Source organism: Danio rerio, chromosome 3, assembly GCF_049306965.1.
Source record: "Danio rerio strain Tuebingen ecotype United States chromosome 3, GRCz12tu, whole genome shotgun sequence".
NCBI lineage: Eukaryota > Metazoa > Chordata > Actinopteri > Cypriniformes > Danionidae > Danio > Danio rerio.
Window position 1 is genome coordinate 45,895,800 of NC_133178.1, and position 21,701 is coordinate 45,917,500.

General features: G+C 34.8%; 1 protein-coding gene across 2 annotated transcripts in view; it reads left to right on the forward strand.

The window, feature by feature from the left end:
- The window catches only part of pde4a (phosphodiesterase 4A, cAMP-specific), a 124,039-nt gene that overhangs the window by 97,465 nt on the left and 4,873 nt on the right, over positions 1–21,701 (forward strand). For both annotated transcript variants that reach the window (XM_009299744.5, XM_073944960.1), the window contains 5 exons: positions 11,602–11,695; positions 11,866–12,029; positions 14,650–14,748; positions 15,344–15,508; positions 15,587–15,686. In XM_009299744.5, coding sequence (XP_009298019.1) covers positions 11,602–11,695; positions 11,866–12,029; positions 14,650–14,748; positions 15,344–15,508; positions 15,587–15,686 — 622 coding nt within the window. The remainder of the gene's footprint in view (positions 1–11,601; positions 11,696–11,865; positions 12,030–14,649; positions 14,749–15,343; positions 15,509–15,586; positions 15,687–21,701) is intronic.

Below are 21,701 nucleotides of genomic sequence, written 5' to 3' on the forward strand. Positions count from 1 at the left end.
GAGTGAGTTGATGGCCCTGACAGGAAATTAACTTGAATTCACTTGAAAATCACACTAGGCATTGATTGTTTTTTCCTATTGTGTTGCTGGTCATTTGGCATTTCTGTGTGGAGTTTGCATGTTCTCCCCGTGTTCAAGTGTGTTTCCTCCGGGTGCTCTAGTTTCCCCCACAGTCCAGATACATGGAGCATAGGTGAACTGAATGAGCTAAATTGGCCGTAGTGTATGTGTGTTAATGAGTGTGTATGGATGTTTTTCAGAGATGGGTTGCTTCTGGAAAGGCATCCGCTGCGTAAAACGTATGCTGGATAAATTGTCGATTCATTCTGCTGTGGTGACCCCTGATTAATATAGGGACTACGCTAAAAGAAAATGACTGAATGAATGTTGCTAGCTGTAATGACTTGACAACAAAAACAAAGCATATGATTGTGCATTTCTAACACACAAATCCATGTAATACAGGATAAATACACGCAAACCACTGAACAGAGACACAATCAATGCTACAATATGACTGCAGAAGGATATTGTATGTCATTATAAAAATGAAGAGAATGCAAAGGACAGACATGGAGGGAGACAAAAAACTAAAAGGAGGGCTTAGAGCAAGATAAAGACAGAATAGAGGAGCGATGGAGAGTGATACAGAGAGTGTTGACCTTGGAGGAGGTCAGAGACAGACACCTGCCTACTCTCTCAGATTGTCACCCAACCCATCGCCTCGCTCCCATCATGCTGCAGGAGGGACTGTGAGGAGGCAGTTGCTAAGGAAACCGGCTGGTTTCCATGGAGATTGTAATGTGTGAAGGACCAGTCAGTGGGACAGACCAGGGGTCTTATCGGTTTTGTGCTGTGCAACTGTGTAGTTGTGTTATCTGCTGAAGTTGCATGATTTTAGTCACTTGAGGCACATGCTTGGTTCTTTTAAAAGACTGTCACGGGTTATTTTTGGTGTCTTGAACAACTATGTGCTTACATAAGAAATTATCAATGCATAAGTACTATGTTCACAGGTTTGTTAGTTAGTGCTGTCACCTCACAGCAAGAAGGTCTCTGGTTCGAGCCTCAGTTGGGTCAGTTGGCGTTTCTGTGTGTAGTTTGTTCTAACATCGTTCGCGTAGGTTTCCACTGGGTGCTCCAGTTTCCCCCACAAGTCCAAAGACATGTGGTTCAGGTGAATTGGGTAAGCTAAAACTGTCCGTAGTGTATGTGTGTAAGTGAGAGTGTATGGGTTTTCCCAGTTATGGGTTACAGCTGGAAGGGCATCCGCTGCGTAAAACAAATGCTGGATAAGTTGGCGGTGCGTTCCCGTGTGGCGACCCCGGATTAATAAAGGGATTAAGCCGAAAAGAAAATGAATGAATGAATGAATGATTACAGCTGCAATTAAATGGAAAAAAAAAAAATCAACCTTTGCATTCTTAACTCAAATAAAATGACTGTGCAGTTTAAACATCGCTAAATAACATTGAAATGCTGTGTCATATTATATTGGGTCACACTTTATTTGATGGTTCATTTTTCTACATTGCATCTACATGCCTACTAATTCTCCTTAGATTATAAGTAGACTGTTAGGCTGGGGTTAATGTAAGTTGACATGTACCTGCAACGTTTCTTATAGTCAGTTAAATGTCTGTTGAATGTCTGTATCAACAGATATAAAGCAGTCTACTAATAATCAAATAGACCATCAAAATAAAGTGTTACCTTATATTGTTAAATTATTATATTGATGTTGTTTTATCAAATTTGATGTTATTTTTTGACACTCTTGTTATTCAGCAATGGTTAAACTTTACAGTAATTTGACTATTTAAAAACGATTGCGAAGATGTATTGTTCATTTGAAACTGAGCCTTTAAATGTCATTTGTTAGGAATTTATAAAGCAAAAATAGTCGACAATAGTAAACATTTTTTATCGTAGTTATGCACATTTGAGAGTGGCTTGAGTTAATAGGAGGTGGAGCATGAGTTTGGTTCCAGATTAAGGCTGCACAATATAGTGCTGGGCGATTTGGCCTTAAATTAAAATCTCGATTAATTGAACATTTTAACTCAATTACAATTATTGAACAATTATTGTACTTATTTTTTATTTAATTTTTTTGCCCTCATGGTTCACTAACAAGTTTATTTGCCATCTCAAGGCATCTCAGCTGATGCATCTTCCAATCATTGTCAGTGTAGTGCAAAGTAAGGCTTAAGAATGAGTCCATTGTCCTACTTGACTAGAGATCAGATGTGACTGCAAAAGTAGAAATCAGCCAAGCATTTAACTTAGTGGAGTCATGTGTCACGTAGGGAAAGCAATTAAAAAAACGTCCTGCAAAAATTTGATCGATTATAGCTTCTGAATGACAATTTTGATTACTTTTCGATCAATTGGCCAGCCCTAGCACAATATATCGTTTCAGCATGGATATCGCAATGTGTCCATTAGCAATAGTCACATCACATAGATATACAATGTTGAGTTGAATTTGCAGTGTAAATTTTCCAAATACAAAATGATATCTCATGATTATCTATATATACACCGATGAATGGTCGCATATGCGCCCGAAAATTAATCTGTGCAACCATATAATATATTTGGGAGCATTTGTGCGACTGCATATAATGGGTGTAGTGCAACCTGTTTTGGTTTTTTTTTAAAACGTGCTGAATCCCTCGTCCCTGCACTGTAAAAAAAAATCATTAAAAAAGGTCAAATGACTGGCAGCTACGGCTGCCAAACAAAAACCATAAAATTACGGTAAAATTTCTTTGTTGAAATAAAGTGCAAAAAATAATAAATCTACAGATATTTTCATTCAAATGTTTACAAAAAAACACTGTTATTTTACAGACTTTTCCTAGATTATTATGATCAAATCCGTTCAATAAAGTTACACACTAAGGGCCCTATCATACACTCGGCGCAGTGTGGCGCAAGATGCAGCGCAATAGACTTTTGGTAGTTTCAGCTTGGTGCAAGAGTTGTTTTAAGGCGTTGCGCTACGCTGTTTAAATAGCAAATGCATTAGCGCTCATTAGTGCGCCCATAGGCGTTCTGGTCTAAAAAGGAAGGCGTTCTGAGGCGGACCGCTGGCGCGTTGCTATTTTGAGAAACTATTATAGATTTTTCATTAGACCAAAACTAACCCGGTCTAAACTTCGGCACAGAGTTGCGCCTTGCTTACGGACTACTTAATATGCACAAGAGAGCAATAGGCAAATATCTTAACATATGAAAAAATGTAAATATTAAGGATATATATAGGATATAATAGGAATAGACATATGATATAAATATAAAGGATTAAAAAATTACAAAACATATTATTTTCTAGCCTACATAAATATGAAAAATCACTGCTTTTATGTCTTCTTCATCTCGGGAGGCTTTTTCAGTTCATTCATAACAATTTGCTTTTGAATAATGTTATTATTATTAGCAGTATTATTTATTATATCCATATTTATATTTGTTTTATTAAAAACAAGCTTAGATTTGCTCACCTGTCGGGTTTTAGACCATATGGGGCATGGCAGGTGTATTTGGAAATAACTCAGTATTTTGAACACACTTCATTAATATTGTTCATTTATTCGTTTGCTAGAAATTAGAACTGAATTTAGAAATAGTTTTGAAACAAATCTTTGCGCTTAACAAATGCAATTAATTATTTATAGACTAATTGATGTCTGTGAGTAAAGGTTTCCCTATCCAAGAGCGAAAGTGAAAGTAGTTCCACTATCTCTCATTCTCACGCAGTACATGCTCTGTTTAACAGTTTTCTGTTAAAAAACTGTTAACTGTTTGCTTGTGAAATGCTCATTTTTTTCACTTAGTCTTACTTTGCATACTGTAAATAGCGAATGCGCTCTTGGCGCGACGCAGCTGGCTCTTAAAGGGAATGTGAGATGAGACTCTAATTGGTTTATTCTCAAAACACACCTATTACTCATTAAGAAAATAAACTCAACCCTTTTAGACCATGCGCCATGGCGCAAAACAGGTTTTCCCATCCTTAAATTAGCAAAAACGTGTTCTGACACACCCTGAAAGCATTTGCGCCCTGCGTTTTGCGCTCTGCGCATGGACCGTCAAAATAGAGCCCTTTATGTGTAACTTTATTGAACGGATTTGATCGTAATAATCTAGGAAAAGTCTGTAAAATAACAGTGTTTTTCTGCAAACATTTGAATGAACATATCTGTAGATTTATTATTTTTTGCACTTCATTTCAACAAAGAAATTTTACCATAATTTTATGGTTTTTGTTTGGCAGCCGTAGCTGCCAGTCATTTGACCTTTTTTTTTTACGATTTTTTATTTTTTTTTACAGAGCAAGTAACTTAAAAAAAAAAAAAAGGAAAATACACTGTGTAAATAATACAGCAATTTTATTGTATAAAACAGACAAATTGCTGTAATTTGTCATTACTTAAATAGTACATAAAATAAAGGTCAAGCTGTTAATTTACAGATAGTGTTTGTAATTTTTACGGATTTTTGAATATAGTTTAAAATAACAGAAAAAATACTGTATAAATAATACTGCAATTTCCTTGTAAAAAAAAACAAAAATGTCAGTAATTTATCTTTAATGATAAAGTACCTAAAATGAAAGTCAAACTGTGAATTTAGAGAGATTGTTTGTCATTTTACTAAGTTCTACATATAAATTTAAATGACAAAAAATTTAGGGATATTTTCTGTAAAATTAGTTTTTTTTTTTTTTTTACAGTGCACCTAAAGTTGAGGCGCAGATGAGAGCGATCATGACATGTGGTAAATGTTGATCCGCCAGCCGAGATCAATTGAATGTTTTCGGAGAAGGTGCCCCAATCTCGATGCCCCATCCCTAAATCTAACCATCACAGGGGGATAAGCAAATTGTTCTAAATTGTACAGCGCAAGTACCCGCTAAATGTAAAATCTAATACTGTACATATCATCGCCAAAGAAGCTCGCCCTTACTAAGTTTACACTGAAACTGCGGCTTATAACAAAGAGCGGTAATGCGCTGGTAGTCATCGTGAGAATCCTGCTCTGCTTGCTCATATAACTTTTCCACAAACACAGAAAAATGAAGATCAGCTCATAACGACACTGAGCATTTAAGATGACACAATCTGAAACCAAAACTTTTAAAGAGTGATAGAAGTGAGACCTTTTTTTCTTCGTCCATTCTTTCTTGAGATGTATATTATTTTGCTATTTATTTACTGATGACTGTTTTATGACTTATTATAATCTTTCATTTGTTTTGTAGCAGAAATATTATTTATTAAATTGACATGCATACAAAAACAACAGTACAAAAATAAATATTTCTTACTACAATGCTTCATTTTTGTTTGATGCAAACCATAAATTTATTTTCATAAAGTAACAGACTTTTACAGCAGATAACTTACATTCAAGCACATTTAAGGCAGCATGATGATGAGAAATGTAATTCATTGTTAGTATTATTGTCATTTTCATCATCATTAATATTCTATAATTATTAGACATTTTGGAATTACTGCACACAAATATCAATGTCATCTCAGCATTAGTTAGTTAGTTGTTTCTGTTTTTTGTTAGTCCTAATTGATGCTGTTTTAAAATACAATAAATTCTTTAAAATACAATTTGCAATGGTGCTCATTTATTTTTAGTGGGTGCTCCAAAATTTTTTTCTGGTGCTCCTGAATATTTGAAGTTGGGAGCACCGGTGCTACAAAGTAAAAACATTCATTTCGAGCCCAGATGTAGTTTGTTTATTTTTATGCATTAGTCCCTCTCCTACAGAATCATCCCAATCAATCAAAATTAATACATTTAGTAACACGTTAAGGACCAATTCTCACTATTAACTAGTTGCTTATTAGCATGCATGTTACTGAGATATTGGCTGCTTATTTAGTACTTAAAGCACATATTCTGTATGACCTTATTCATTCATTCATTCATGCATTCATTCATTTTCATTTTTAATCTAGTGTCACCACAGCAGAATGAACTGCTAACTTTTCCAGCATATGTTTTACGCAGCGGATTCCTTTCCAGCTGCAACCTATCACTTGGAAACATCCATACACACTCATTCACATACATACACTATGGACAATTTAGCTTACCCAGTTCACCTAACACATGTTTTATATCATAAATGTCTGAGTTTTTCAATATTGAGCAGCCCGTCCAATAATGACGTCAAATTACGTTGATATTTTGTGTTAGAAAGTGACCAAAATCCAACATCTGATAGATGTCATAGTGGTAATGTCCACACAACGTCAAGGTGTAACATAATTAGATGTTAATATTTGCTTGACATTTAGGGTGATTTTAGGTTGGACATTTGACATTGGTGTCGGCCTGACATTGGGTTCTTATGTCAACATGATTTTCATTTCCAAATAAAAACCAACATCCTCACAACGTTGGGGTACAATGCCAATATGATGTCATGTTGACAATCTATGACTGCAGGGTCGTAATTCATGTTTGTATTCGTTTGGTCTGATTTTCTTTCCACATGATCTGCTTTCAACTTGGTCCTCTAGAGGCTACAGCCATGCTAAAAACATTTGGCACTCCATAAATTTTAAAATCAACTTAACTTTTCAATGTTTTAATGGTTCACTAACTTTATGATTTATATTGTCAGAGTATGAAATACAAAGACACTTAATACAAATGCACAACTTCACTTAAAATGACTTAAGCCTAGTTTTCACTCCATAACTTTAAACATCAGCAGGTCGATGTGCCGTTCAGACTACATGAATTGATTTTGTGTCTTAAAATCGCTATTGTGTTCACACTAAAACACACTTTTTTTAAGCCTATGTAAAATTGTTTGTTTTTAACAGCACTCCAGCAGAAATTCTGGAAACATTTGAAACATTTGAAAAACTAACCGCTCATACACCCACATCCAAGCTTGCTGTAGACCTGAACAGTGCAGTGGCTTAACTTTATATTCAACGAAAAGAAAGATATCGAAAGATGCCTTTTTGAGAAACTAACAAAGATAGCAGAAGTCAATGACTGATTTGAACTGTTTAGCCTGATGTTTACTGTTCCAAAATATTATAAAAGTTTTTTTTTTAATAAAATATATTTGTAAAAAATATAAATAATAGTTGTTGTGAGGGAAAGGAACATATTTTAGCGCAGTAATCACAATACTGTGGTACTGTGAACCATTTTTAACCATTTTTATCATACCATCATAATCTTAAACCAGCATATGCCAATACATGATCTGAAAACTCTTTCACCCGACAGCTCTGTCAAGTCCCCAAACCACAGTCAATGAATTGCTGAGGGTGGACCCATCAGAAAGAGCACAACACTATTGGCTGCATGTGTAATAATGACATCAGTAGCTATGTTTCCATCCAAAGATGCGAATTAAATATAAGCGCACAACTGGATTATCACATAAAAGACATGCCAATAAAGCACTGTTTCCATACAATGAGTCAAAGAGAACAAAACTTCCTGATTAACTGGAGCCAAATATCAACAGTAAAGATGGAATTTGCTGTGGTAGGAAAAGCTGCGTCTTTTTTTATTTAATAAATGGCTTGCACCTCAGAAGACAATGCTGACATGCAATGCACTCGAGACTCGGAGCACAGATGCTTTTGACAGTTCTGGATGTATAATTAATAATACAATAACACTAATACTGAAACGGTTAAGGCATTTTAGAATGACCAAAATAGCATTTCAGATGTTTTACAATGTGCTCAGCCTGTTGATTTGTCCATTCACACATATTTTTATTATCACATGATCTCTTATAACAAAATCACATGATCTTTTTTTATGCACATACTGTTTGATAAAAGTGTTTCTATCATAGTTTATGCGCATTTTTTCTTATCAAATAAAAAGTTTATCCTACTAATTTATGCGCTTACATTTTTTATGCACATTTTCAAAACTTATGCACATCTTGGCGTTTCTATCAACCAATTTTTTATGTGCAGATCCAAAATGTGCATAAAAATAGTTGGATGGAAACATAGCTACTAACACACAGCGTTTAAAATCTCTCAGAAAACATTGAGCATTTGAAAGCATCGTCAATCAGCTGATGTGTCAGAGGAGATCGCTCGTATATCTGCATGATTCAGCAGATAGATGCTCTTGTGTCCATGTAAACGCAGGCCATTCTTGCCAATCACAGACATTTCTGATGAGCTCCTAAACACAATGGCCATTTAGCTCATGATGTGCTCTCTTATTGGCTCATCACTTTACGTGGGTTCAAGTCGGCTAACTGGTCTAAATATTTAGCATGCTAGATGTTGGGTTTTCGTCTGCGAGGTGTTAGCGAAGAGTCATCGAGCCTCGATGTGTTGTTCAGTAATTCACACATAAAGATCACTGAGCGTCCCCAGATTTCCCCCAATCACAGTCTGATCCATCAGCAAAATGGGGCTTAAAATCTTGAAGTGTGAACTAGGCATTAGTAATAAAAAAAGTAATTATTTTACAATAAAAAATTGATTTAATTCATAATTAACATTATTCTAGATGAATTTGCCACATTTATTCCAATGCTTCCTGTTAGTATTGCAATGGTAAAACCATGGTAATAGCTGATAATTAGTGTAAAAGCCCTTAAAATTATTCTGAGGTAATAGTTGTTGCATGATATTTCTGCTGTTTTCCACATTGATGTTGTGGAGAATAACAGCACTGTTTCATTTGCCTTTATAATACAGTATTTTCATTGGTTCACATTTGCTTTAGCTCTCTGAGCACTGTCTTTTCCTTTGAACTGAACTGATAAAAGGTCAGTGTGGCTTGCTGTTCAAACTAGAAGTGCTGTTTTGTTTTGCTTTAGGTGTATTTGGTGATGATTATCATATGCAACTGAATACCTTTGCTATTCAATTGGACAAATTTTTAGTGGCACCAGTGCAACTTATAATAAAATTTAGCAGCGCATGCAAGAAAAAAAGGTCACAAAATGCAACCATTTACTCAGTCTGAAGCTTTGCAGTTATCTTTTATAAATAGCATTTATAAATCCTTTTTATGACAAATTATTGTCAATGACAAAATAATGATAGTCCAAAGCATATATTTTGTTACAAACCTTTCTCTTTCTTGTTGTTAAACCAATGACAATGCTCATCCCAAATTGTATCTTTTAATTAGGCAGTAGAGATGTAAAGATAGATAAATAAATAGATAAATTGAGATGAACAGATGCATTGATCAAATGACCAGGACCAGACAGAATCTGTATATTTTTTGTTATTTCTTCTCAAAATGTTTGTATTTATGCGTAATGATGAGAGTATAGTAATAAACATGAAATAAAAATAATAACTTTTAAACTTTTGTTTAAAAGTTTACAATGCATATCCAATTAGATACACTTGTCTGGAAAACAGTAAGTAAATATATAATATATCTACTAAAAGACGTATTAAGAAAATATTACTTTACAAACTGCACTGTAAATAAATCAAATAAATATTTGCATTTTATACAAGAATATGACTGAAATTAATATAAAAACTAAATAAATATAAATTGAGACATTTACATAAATTAATAAAGAGACTCAATTGGCAAACAAATAAGTTGATTTATTGTTCTTCTGCAAATTACTAACGATATGTGCTTTTGCGACGCCTAAAATTTTGATAACGACACAACTATCTTTAAGAGGAACCTTTATTTTCAATCTCCACATATTTAAAAGAGTCTACATTCTGTACTGTCAACATCTGCACGTGTGCTATTTAGAAAACTTTGCTAAAGGGAAATTAGTGTGACCTGAAAAGAAAACAGTTCATTATATATTCTTTCTTTATATATCAATATATATCAATTTATTCATTGATATATATAGCCAGATATTATGAGGAAACATAACTACACTGTAAAAAATTCCATTATTCTTTTTTTTTTTTCTGTCAGAAAAACGTAAAATAACGGCCGTTAAATTACAGATATTTACCAAAAAAATAATGACCATATAATTACAGATATTTACTGTAAAAAACGGCCATTAAATTACAAACATTTACCGTAAAAAATGTCCGTTAAATTACAGATATTTACTGTAAAATAATGGACGTTAAATTACAGAAATTTCCTTAATTATAATTTCTAGTAAATTTCTGTATTTTACCATCTGTTTTGTTACGGTAAATGTCAGTAATTTGATGGTCATTATTTAACTTTTTTTCGGCACCCCAGCTGCTGGAAAAAAAAAATAAATTAATAAAAGATTTTTTGTCAGTTTAGTTGTTAATTCGTATGAATTTGAGTTCAATTGTAAGAAAATGTAAAATTTCAAAAAGGAGCTGTGGCACCCAGCCCCATCCCTAAATCTAACCATCACAGGGGGATAAGCAAATTGTTCTAAATTGTACAAATGAGATCGTATGAATTTATATGAATTAGCCACTAAATCATTAAGTTATGAATTGCTGTGAGTTCATGTTGGATATATCACTCAATTGAATCAAAATTGTTCCATTGACCTTTTAGAGGTATGACATGTTGTATTGCTGATTTAGAGAGTCGATTTAAAACGATTTCATGACTCCAATGTCACAGCTACAACAATTGTGTTAAATTTAATTGCATGTAAATATCTGCATACGAAAATAAGTATGAGTGTAAATGAGAATCTATATCTACTATATAATCTTGAAGTATCACATTCAGTGGCATTTTCTGAAACATAATTAACAATTTCAAAGTGTATTATGTCTATCTGCTTGAGTATCGCAATAATAATATAACATTTTTTTTAAGGAATAGGACACATTTCCATCTGTGTAGCATTTTTGTCTATGCGATTCAAATCTGTGGGGTTCAGTGTTGTTTGCAACGCAAAGATCTTGATGAAGTGTGTAAACTGTCCTTTTACAACGATTTATTTGATTATATATCGTCACCTTGGAATTGTAAAGATATATCTGCATTCAGAATGATTTTGAGATATTGAGCTTCAAAGTTTTTGCATTTCATGGCAAACAGTATGTGTGTAAACAAGGGCGAGGCAGTGGCGCAGTAGGTAGTGCTGTTGCCTCACAGCAAGAAGGTCGCTGGGTCGCTGGTTCGAACCTCAGCTCAGTTGGTGTTTCTGTGTAGAGTTTGCATGTTTTTCCTGCCTTCGCGTGGGTTTCCTCCGGGTGCTCCGGTTTTCCCAGGTGAATTGGGTAAGCTAAAAAAAATTGTTCGTAGTGTGTGGATGTTTCCCAGAGATGGGTTGTGGCTGGAAGGGCATCCGCTGCGTAAAAAAAACTTGCTGGATAAGTTGGCGGTTTGTTCCGCTGTGGCGACCCTGGATTAATAAAGGGACTAAGCTGACAAGAAAATGAAATGAAATGAAAATGTAAACAACTTTTTGAAAAAAACATCCTATAATGTAAATAAGTTGTCATTTAATAAGAATATGACAATAACTCAATTTTGACAAAAATGTCAGATAGTACCTATAATTCTAAGGTGACGATATGTCAAAAGACAGACTGAAATGTTTCCTTTTCTGCATTAAATCAATCTGATGTTTACTAATCACTCTCTCCCTTTCCATCTCTCTCTGTCTTTCCTTTTTCTGATCTATAGTTCAAGAGGATGTTAAACAGGGAACTGTCTCATCTGTCTGAGATGAGCCGCTCGGGGAACCAGGTGTCTGAATACATCTCCACTACCTTCCTAGGTGAGTGAGTCTGCACACACTCTGCTCTGTACATCTCAATCTGGCTTTTATTTGCAAAAGCACATTAGTCTCATTGCAGGTGGATATAATGGAGTACATTTACTGCTGTGAAACACTTGATGTGAAATTAGCCTCGCAATTATAAGTAAATGCTATTGTTTGTGTCACAGACAAGCAGAATGAGGTGGAAATTCCCTCTCCTACACTCCGGGAACGAGAGAAGCCAATGTCTCACATCAGTGGTGTCAAGAAGCTTACGCACAGTTCCAGTCTCACTAGTGCAGCTCTGCCCCGTTTTGGGGTCAAAACTGAACAGGAGGACGCACTGGCCAGGGTACAAGCCCAATGCATTCACACATCAACTACAAACATTCCCAACACACAATTCTTCACTGTTACTATTGTTGTTTTAAAGGGGTCATGAAATGAGAAGATCAATTTCTATTTACCTTTTTATTTTGACTAAAAGCCACTGTATTATTTATATCTAGTAAGTTCCAAAACCAAAAACAAGGGCTGGGCGATTTGGCCTAAAATCAAAATCTTGATTAATTAAACATTTTGACTCGATTATGAATAATGAATGATTATTTTATTTGTTTATTTAATTTTTAGCTCTCATAGTTCACTGACAAGTCTTATACTGTAAATTAGGGCTGTGCGATTAATTGACGTTTTATCAAAATCATGATTTGAACATGCGTGATTTATAAATCGCCTTACAGCACGATTTTACCATGATATGCTATTTGAACCAATCAAAATGCAGCATGCCTAAACAGAGAGGAGAGCTGGAGACTGAGCTCATGACAAATAGCCTGCATAAACAGGGAAGATGAGTTCAGCACAGGAGGATTTGGTTCCCAAAAAAGTAAACATCAATGATGTTTGATTACTTTGGATAGAGGAAGTCTGTTGTATTGCTAAATCAGGTAATTTGTAAGACCTGTCAGTCACATAACACATTTAAAAGCATGTGGAAAGCACGAGGTGCATTGCATCCTTCAACTTTTAAATCGATTTGTGCTTGCCGTTGCTCGACGCCCATGAACTGTTGGCAAAGTAACAAAACGTTGCTGCAGTTCTGATTCAAGTTTTATTTATGGAGAAAATTAAAAAGCACTGGGTGTTCGAATGTTCTTTGTTCATTTGAGCTAATTAGTCTACCGAAATGTGTATATTCTATATAAAGTAAGAAGCTGATCGCTTAGTTCTTGTGTACGTGATTCGTAGTGTGGCATTTTAAACGTTTCAACTAGGTGCGCATGGAATAAAAAATGGAAAAATATGATCACATGATCTACAATCATTATAGGTTCTGAATGTTGATTTTGATTACTTTTTGATTAATCGACCAGTTCTACCAAAATTCACCTGGAAAGATAAGATTGATTATTGGTTCTGAATGTTAATTCCAATTACTTTTCTATTAATCGACCAGTTCTACCAAAATTCACCTGTAAAGATAAGATTGATTATTGGTTCTGAATGTTAATTCCAATTACTTTTCTATTAATCGACCAGTTTTACAAAAATTTACGTGGAAAAATGTCATCGATTATAGGTTCTGAATGCCTATTTTGATTATTTTTTGATTAAATCACCCACTTCTACCTAAATTGACCAGGAAAAAATTGATTGATTTTAGGTTCTGAATGTCGATTGCAATTACTTTTCGATTAATCGCCCAGTTCTACCAAAATCGACCTGGAAAATTTTGATCAATTATGTGTTCTGAATGCCGATTTCAATTACTTTTCAATTAATCGGCCAGCCCTACCAAAAGCTTTTTTTTTTTTATCTAAAAACAGCCTTTAGTGAAAACAAAGTTGCAAAATGCCTCATTTCAGAATTTGTCATGCAGTGAAATCTTGCCTCTGCTGAATATTAATTCCTGCTTTCAAATCACAGCCAATTTAGCGATGCCCACTGTATTGCAAATACAGTATGAGTAGACATGAGAAAGATGGAATTTGCTGTGTCGACATGCAGTAGGGCTGCACAATATATCGTTTCAGCATCGTTATTACAATGTGATCATTTGGAGTTTGTATTATCATTTATCATTTGCATGTGTCTTTGATGCCTGTGATCGTATAATGATTTTAAAATCATTCAGGTATAAGAAATTGTACCATTTGTGACCCAAACTATGGTTAATTTTATTGAGTTAATTTTATTTATATCATTCAGTTGCTGTACTTGAATACTGTTAGACTCGGGACATGATAAAATACTTTATTTCAATTGTATCTTTTTCTTGATTGTATTTAAAGGTTGTTATGCATGGAAATACTCACAACACATGCAAATACTGAAATGCACAGCAAATAGCACACACCACAGTGAAAATGTGTCAGGGGACCCCAAAAAGTTTATAGATTGTTTATTAGATTTATGGAGATGCAAATAGTAAACATTAATTCATCAATCTCTGACTAAACAAGTGCATGAAAATACTAACAACACATGCAAATACAGATATGCACTGCAAGAAGCACTGAAAAAAACAAAAATGTGTTGGGGTACTCCAAAATTTGTATATACTGTTTATTAGATTTTATGGAGATGCACTCCAACTGCAGAATCATCCCAATTGATCTAACATTATACATTCCTTCCAAATAGAGATATTAAGTCATCTGGTGAAATTGTATTAATATTGCAATATATAATCGCAAAATAAAAAAAAAATATTGCAATGTTAGATTTTCCCAATATCGTGCAACCCTAACATTCCGTATAGAATAATTTTAATATGCAAAAATGTTACCAAATCAGAGAGTCTTAAAAGAAAAATGCCAATACTTCTAACATATAACTATGTTACTGTAAGGATGTTGTGAATAATATAAGTGGCTCTAAGAAAATTCAAATTAAAAGGTGCAGCTCATGAACCCTTAAAAAGTCAGTTTATCAAATGGATTTGAGATGTTTGAATTTGCTTTTAACAGGAGCTAAATGACTTGAACAAGTGGGGCCTTAATATCTTCCATGTGGCTGAGTTCTCCAATAACAGACCTCTAAGTTGCATCATGTTTGCTATCTTCCAGGTGTGTAGTCTCTGGTTTTTGCTCTACATGTTATGTGTTGTGCTGTGTATTTGGTATTAGATGCAAAGATATTGTTTGTTTCTTTGTTTGTATGCTTGCTACTTTTTGGGTAAAACAATCTCCAGTTATCTCCATTCACAACGATCCCAGTGTAGATTTCTAAAGTCCCCAAATCACGGTCTTTACCATGCCTATTTCAGTGGATGTTTGCGAGTCTCATCCTGCACATGCCACTGCATTTGGCTGACTGATTACCGATAGTTAATCAGTAGAATTCCTGCTGTATTCTGAATGTGAGTCTGCAGACTGTTTACAATGTGATGCAATGAAAAAACACACATTGTGGATAAAAACCTAAACTGAGCTTTTAAGGCATTAGCAAGCAGATTTCTTTAAAAGCAGCCCAGTGGCTGAGTGGTTAGCATTGTGGCCTCACAGCAAGAAGGTTGCTGGTTCAAGTTCCGGCTAGTATTCTGAACGCATTAAGCTTTAGGGTACGCTAGAGGTAATAGGAGACTTCCTCATTTATAGACTCGAGTAATTTTGTTTAATTTCCATTCTCTATGCCCTGTTTACACTCTGTAACACATTAAAGGAAAGGGACCTACTGAAGACATTTCGGATCCCAGTGGACACGTTTATCACCTATGTGATGACACTGGAAGACCACTACCATGCCAATGTGGCCTATCACAACAGCCTACATGCCGCTGATGTCACACAGTCAACACATGTGCTGCTTTCCACGCCAGCACTGGACGTAAGTATAATGTTAAAATGTAGCCCTTAAAGTAAATCATATTTCAGAGCACTAAAGACTGCTGCATCTTCCCACCAGGCTGTTTTTAGCGATCTTGAAATCCTGGCTGCATTGTTCGCTGCTGCCATTCATGATGTAGACCACCCTGGAGTTTCCAACCAGTTCCTAATCAACACCAGTAAGTCTACATTGCAAAAATAATAGTGATGGTGAATCTAACCATTTGACAAATATATAAATGTTATGTTAAAACATGATAATAATGTCAACTAGTTCACTTGAGTGTGTGCGCCAAAAGTGACGTCATCGCGGTGGTTTGCTTTGGGTGCTTGTGACATGCTTTTTACTGTTGGAGTGCACAATTTTTTTTTAGACTCGAGTTTGCATGGCACTGCGTTTCATTTGAGTGGAATATGAATCCCTTTAAGGAGATTTTGGTACACCTGTATAGACATCATTATGATCCATTCATTCGTGATCATAGGGATAACCAGATGGCCATTAACTCTTGCCTAGAAATTGCAAGTTTTTGTAAAAAAAAGAGGGATAAGCCAAAAAGAGAGGCCATGGCAAAAGTGAAGACCCTCCCCAGTTTTAATACACAATCACAAAATATGTTTTTTTTACCATTCATAGGTTTTACACTGATGTATTACAATTAGGAATTTAAAACAATTTAATAGTTACAAAACTTAAATGAATTAACAAATTATTTCTTTGAAATCTGGAAAAGAATATTTGAACCTATCGGTTTACAAATACTGATGCCTGGTTTTTCTAGGCTTTATTGGTGATAATGGTCAGGAATGTTGGACCATTATTGTAAATTGTGGAGTGGGCTAAATATAAAAAAGTCAGTTTTTTTTGTAAGTGTGCTTTTTTTTTTCTCTTATTCTTACCATAAAAAAATAAAATATATATATATATGTATATATATATATATATATATATATATATATATATATATATATATATATATATATATATATATATATATTTGTAAAGCAACCCATGTTCTGTTGTCATTAATGCATTAATGTTTTAACAAACTTTAATAGGTATAAGTAGCCAAGATATAAACAAAAGCAAGTGATGCATCAAAGTTGATTAAAAAAAAACCTTGAATGGTTATAAATCTTTATAATCATTAAAATAATGGCTAAAAATGGATCCAAATAATTAGTTAAAAAAATCTTGAATTATATTAATGACTTCTCTGTTTATCCATCTGATTTTATAATCAATTTCTTATTCCAATCTAATGCTATTCTAACCACATCATCAACTCATGGTGCAGGCGATTTGTTGCTCTTGCGCCCAATGAGTTTGCTCCTCAACATTTAAATGTCTTAATGTTGATTTTGCTAGCAATCTGCAGCACATTTTTAGATACCGTCATCCTATAATAACATCTAAGATAAGTGAAGATGATGTATTACATTAGCCTTCACCAGTCTTGGTTCTTTTGAACCTGCTGGATAAGTCACCTGTGAGTGTATAGGCTCTTTTTCAGTTTGTTTAGCTATGTTTACTCTCTGATTTGTTGGTATTAACTAAGGGAGACCAGCATCATGTTATGTTATGATTTGAAATTAAAGGAGCAATATGTAAGATTTACCCTCACTGGTTGAACTAGGTATTGCAGCCCAAATTCAAAACACTTTTTTACCCGGTGCCTCATCCGATGACTCTATTGATTGACGACACCAACGTGAGCAAAAATGTCTAACTTTGGAGCTTACAGCATGTCCTAACATGCCATAGTTTAAAATATGTATATAGTTTAAAATTGAATGCTAGAACTGTGACTCAAAATATCAATCTCAAACACTTTGTGTATGCCAGATTTCACGCTCAAGTTTGGATTTACTGCTGGCGTATGTGCATTTTTTGTGTGTGTCTGTTTTAATTTCATTGGCGACTCCTAGAGGCAATCATGTTAAATTGCACACTACAAAGTATCTTTGAGTCGTGCAATGGCAGCTGTATGAGACGGGATCATCAAGGTTTCCATACCATACAGTTGACCAGGCAAACATTAAAGCGCAACTTGCAGTGATCGCCAGTTTTCCCAATCTAATCGGAGCGATAACTGCACGCACATTGCTATAAAGACGCCATAAGAAGATGAATTTACATAGGCCACAAGAATCGGAAACATATCCATTGAATACAAGTGCAAATAATGTGTGATGCTCAAATCCGCTTAACGTAATACACACACTTGTTAATGATACCTACTTGTCTTGCTCGTGATGAAGAGTAGGCAAAATCTGATATGTAATGGGAAAAAAAGAAAAATAAGTTAATCCGACGCTGGATTCAAACCCGGTTCATGAATGATAGTGTCAAAACATATTGCCATGCGTTTTAAGTTCACTTAATTACCTCATTCCAACAAGGTGTCCATCGAGACCCCACTCCCAGCATCAGCTCTCCCACTCTATTTTTTTTTTTCTTTTGTTATTAATTCCGGAGGAACACTTGCAAATAACAGTTTTTCTCCAGTCTACCTACGATAGGCGCACCTCCAATTCACATTCTATTCAAAGTTTCTCTTCTTGCTTGCTTTTGCCATTGCTTCTTTATTTGGTTTTGCCAAATTAGAGTCATTAGCATATTCATACGGGGGAGGAGGCAGGGAGGGGTTTTGTGCTCGTTCACGTGCACTCAGTTTCACGTTCATTCAGATTTACAAAGAGAATATGCATGTGATTCAGCACACGCAGTATTCCATACATCTGAATTTTTTACTGCGGACACACATTTACAGCTTTGTGCTTACGCAATGTTTCAGTATGATTTCAACACAAGGCCCCTGATGTGGATTGCAGATTTTTATAACTTTGAACTTGCATCTCATTTTAGAGACTGCTGTATATATGAATTATAGTATAGTATATAGTATATTATATAATATAAGTTCAGATGTTAAACCCTCTAAATCCATCAGACCTCTTTTCTTGTAAATGAGCATTTTCTATCAGGCTCCTCTGATTAGGTTTAGAAGTTTCATTTTATATTTAATGATAAAGTTATTAGCTAGTAAATAAAATACCTTTTTTTTCCAAAAATGTCACTTTAGACAATTCTTTGGTTTTTAACAAGGTAAATTTTCTTTTGCGTCAAAACCAGCTAAATCCACCTCTGCGTTTTATGTAAAACCCTCTAAATCCACCTATTGGGACAAGACAGTGCACTTAGTTGAAAATCACTAAAGATGCAATTGGAGATTATTTTACCAAACATAAAACACATTACACAAACCAACTGAAAATAAAAACTTCTGTCAAGTAAGTGGCGGTTCATTCCACTGTGGTAACCCCTGATAAACCAGGGACTAAGCAGAAGGAAAATGAATGAATGAAATCTGTCAAGTGCATTAATCAATGACATTAAAATTGACATTAATTAAATCTTAACAATCTGTTGCCATTTCTGATATTTGGGATTTGATTGTAATGTAAGTAGAGCAATGCAAACAAGCTTGTTAGATTCAAATAATGTAATGTAAAAACACTGTGAAACATCAATATCTGTGCATTGTCCATTCCTAAAAAAATGTTTTATTATTGAAGTAATATAAATAATGCATAGTTTTTTACATTGTATTTGTCTTTTAAAACATAGCTTGCATTAGCAAATAAAAAGGTAGGCTTACTGGGCAAAAAAGTGGTTGTCTCTCAGAAGCTGTCACTTATTTATCCTCACTATACTCAAGATCTTGGTCACTTTTTTGTCTCTTTTTTATCATCATTGCATCCATGCGGGATAAAAGAACGGCATCTTAAAAGTGCAGTAGGTGATCTGCCAAAATGCTAACCGCTTATTATCTTTGGACGGCAGGGAGGGACTGTGATTCAAAGCCACGCCTCCTGAAATCTAGAATGTGCACACCGCGTCACAACAGCAGACAACCCACTAGTTCATGTCATTCGCCAGTTTAGATAGTGTTGGCACGGCGGCGTGCAGGAATTACATTTATTACTAAGTCATACTTGCATGCTATTTCAGAGTGAATATTCAGAGTAGCATGGTAAACAGTATAGGAGGCTGCCATTGTTTAAAAATGAACCAATGTGAATATAAAAGCAACTTTAGCTCAATAAAGCAGGTTAGGCGGAATAGCACTATTTACTCATGTTTTGTTGTTAAACTAAATATAAATCTACATTATCGATGCTGTAAAAGGACCTTATGAAACTGAAAATAGTCACATCAATCTTTCAACGGGAGATTTCAGTGGCTGAACAACACGTCTGTGCATATAAGCCATTCATAACACAACACAATCTGCAGGCGGGCAGGCGGGAATGGTGAATCTGCGAGAACAGATGCGCAGAAGTCTGAATCTGCATTTGCTGACAGACAGTTTCAGCTAATTATCGAAATTATGGGAGATGTCAGCCTGACAATATTTAATTGGATGAACATTTTTTTAGTTTTATGCCTTACCCAAAATATAAAAATACATATAAACAAATTTACATCATTTACTTTAATCATTACTTTTGGACTGTGAAGAGACTTTCAACCAGCACAACAAAATGTTTCTGAAGACAATCACCTACTGCACCTTTAACTTCGTCTTTCGTGAAATGGAGTTGTTGTTTATTGTGGCTATAGAAAACCGGGCTCATTCAAAGTAGCGCCGCTGTGCAAAAAACAATATGAATGGATGTTACACTTATGACTGTGCATTTTGTTTTCTTTTTCTTATAATGCAGAGAGTTTTGAGGTAGGGGACATTTTCATTTGCCATTTACTGACAGTCGGACAGGTTCATCCAGTTCATGAAACGTCATCTATTAAAATAAAATCGGAAATGGAATAAAACAGTCTCCTCATAAAAGCCGACATATCAGCACACTGCTACATTGAAAACGTGATTAGATTCGCACCTTCTGATTTGTTCTCGGGAGATAGCGGCAATTTGCCAACAAACTGTTGTTTATGAATGTGCTGATGCTGCGATGTAGATGATTTCAAACAAAAGTATTTGTTGAACATGTACACGTGCCTAAAGCATTCAGTCTATGTCATTATTTCATTTTTTTGCCAGAAATGGCATTTAGCGGCTTTTGCATCTTGGTGATTGATCTGCTTGTTTTATTTAATTAGTCTTGTCTCAATCGTCTTGTGAGGAGCTATCCATGCTTGTTTAGGCACCTGATTGTTTTTACACAAAGTTATTTAGTTTTGTCTTTATATTCTTCTGGTCCTGTTGGCTGAGGTAACAAATAACGTGTGATATAAAGCACTATGAACTGGTAAAGTCCATAAATAAATTATTAAATTCTATATTTTGCTGGCTTATGTATTTACATTATCTCAAATGTTTAAAAGAATATGTAAATACAGAAGTTAGCAAAATATATAATCCTGTTCTAGTGGTTTTTGGAAAATTTAATGAAAGAATTGTACATATTGTGCTGTTACCAGTACATAGTGCTTACATTGCCCATTGTTTGGCATCAAGTCTGACTATACTGAGATCTCAGTATCTATCAAATAAAGAAGCCTGAAGCAACGTATTTTGACAATGTTCTTGCGATCTTTCCACGTCTCAAATGCATGAGCACCTTATGTACTTTTTTCACATCAGATGTGCATTCAACAGACACACGAGCAGTTGCTATGGTAACAGACAACAATACTTGCTTTTGACAATGTGTGAAAATATCCTCGATCTAAGGCTGTGTCTAAATATTGAGGGGGAAAAAATGATAGTTAGCAACCCTAGAGCCAGGGGTTCGTTCTTCGTACCTCGCTTAAATGATCTAAGATGATTTGGCAGATCCTTTTAATCTTGATAACTGATCTCTGGCTAATTTGATTCTTAAAACAAGTTCACGAATCAGATTAAAATGTCTGAATGAACTCATCTGAGATCACTGTGTGTGTTGTGAAGGACAGATCTATCGATCCTCGAAACAGTGCTGCCAACTTTTTTTCAATAAAAAGGCGCTAAGCACTGGCCAAAAAGTCGCTAAATGTCACTAGATTACGTCATGCGTCAATTTGCATATTACTAACTTAATCACGTTCTACCGTTTCAGTTTATTAAAGAGCCTCTGATTAATGAAGGGGTATTTATATTTGCACTACACTTTATGTATGCATGTCAGTTTTACTAAATGTATTGCTGTTAGAATACAGTATCAATATAGATGAGTAGTAAATTTGCAGTAGG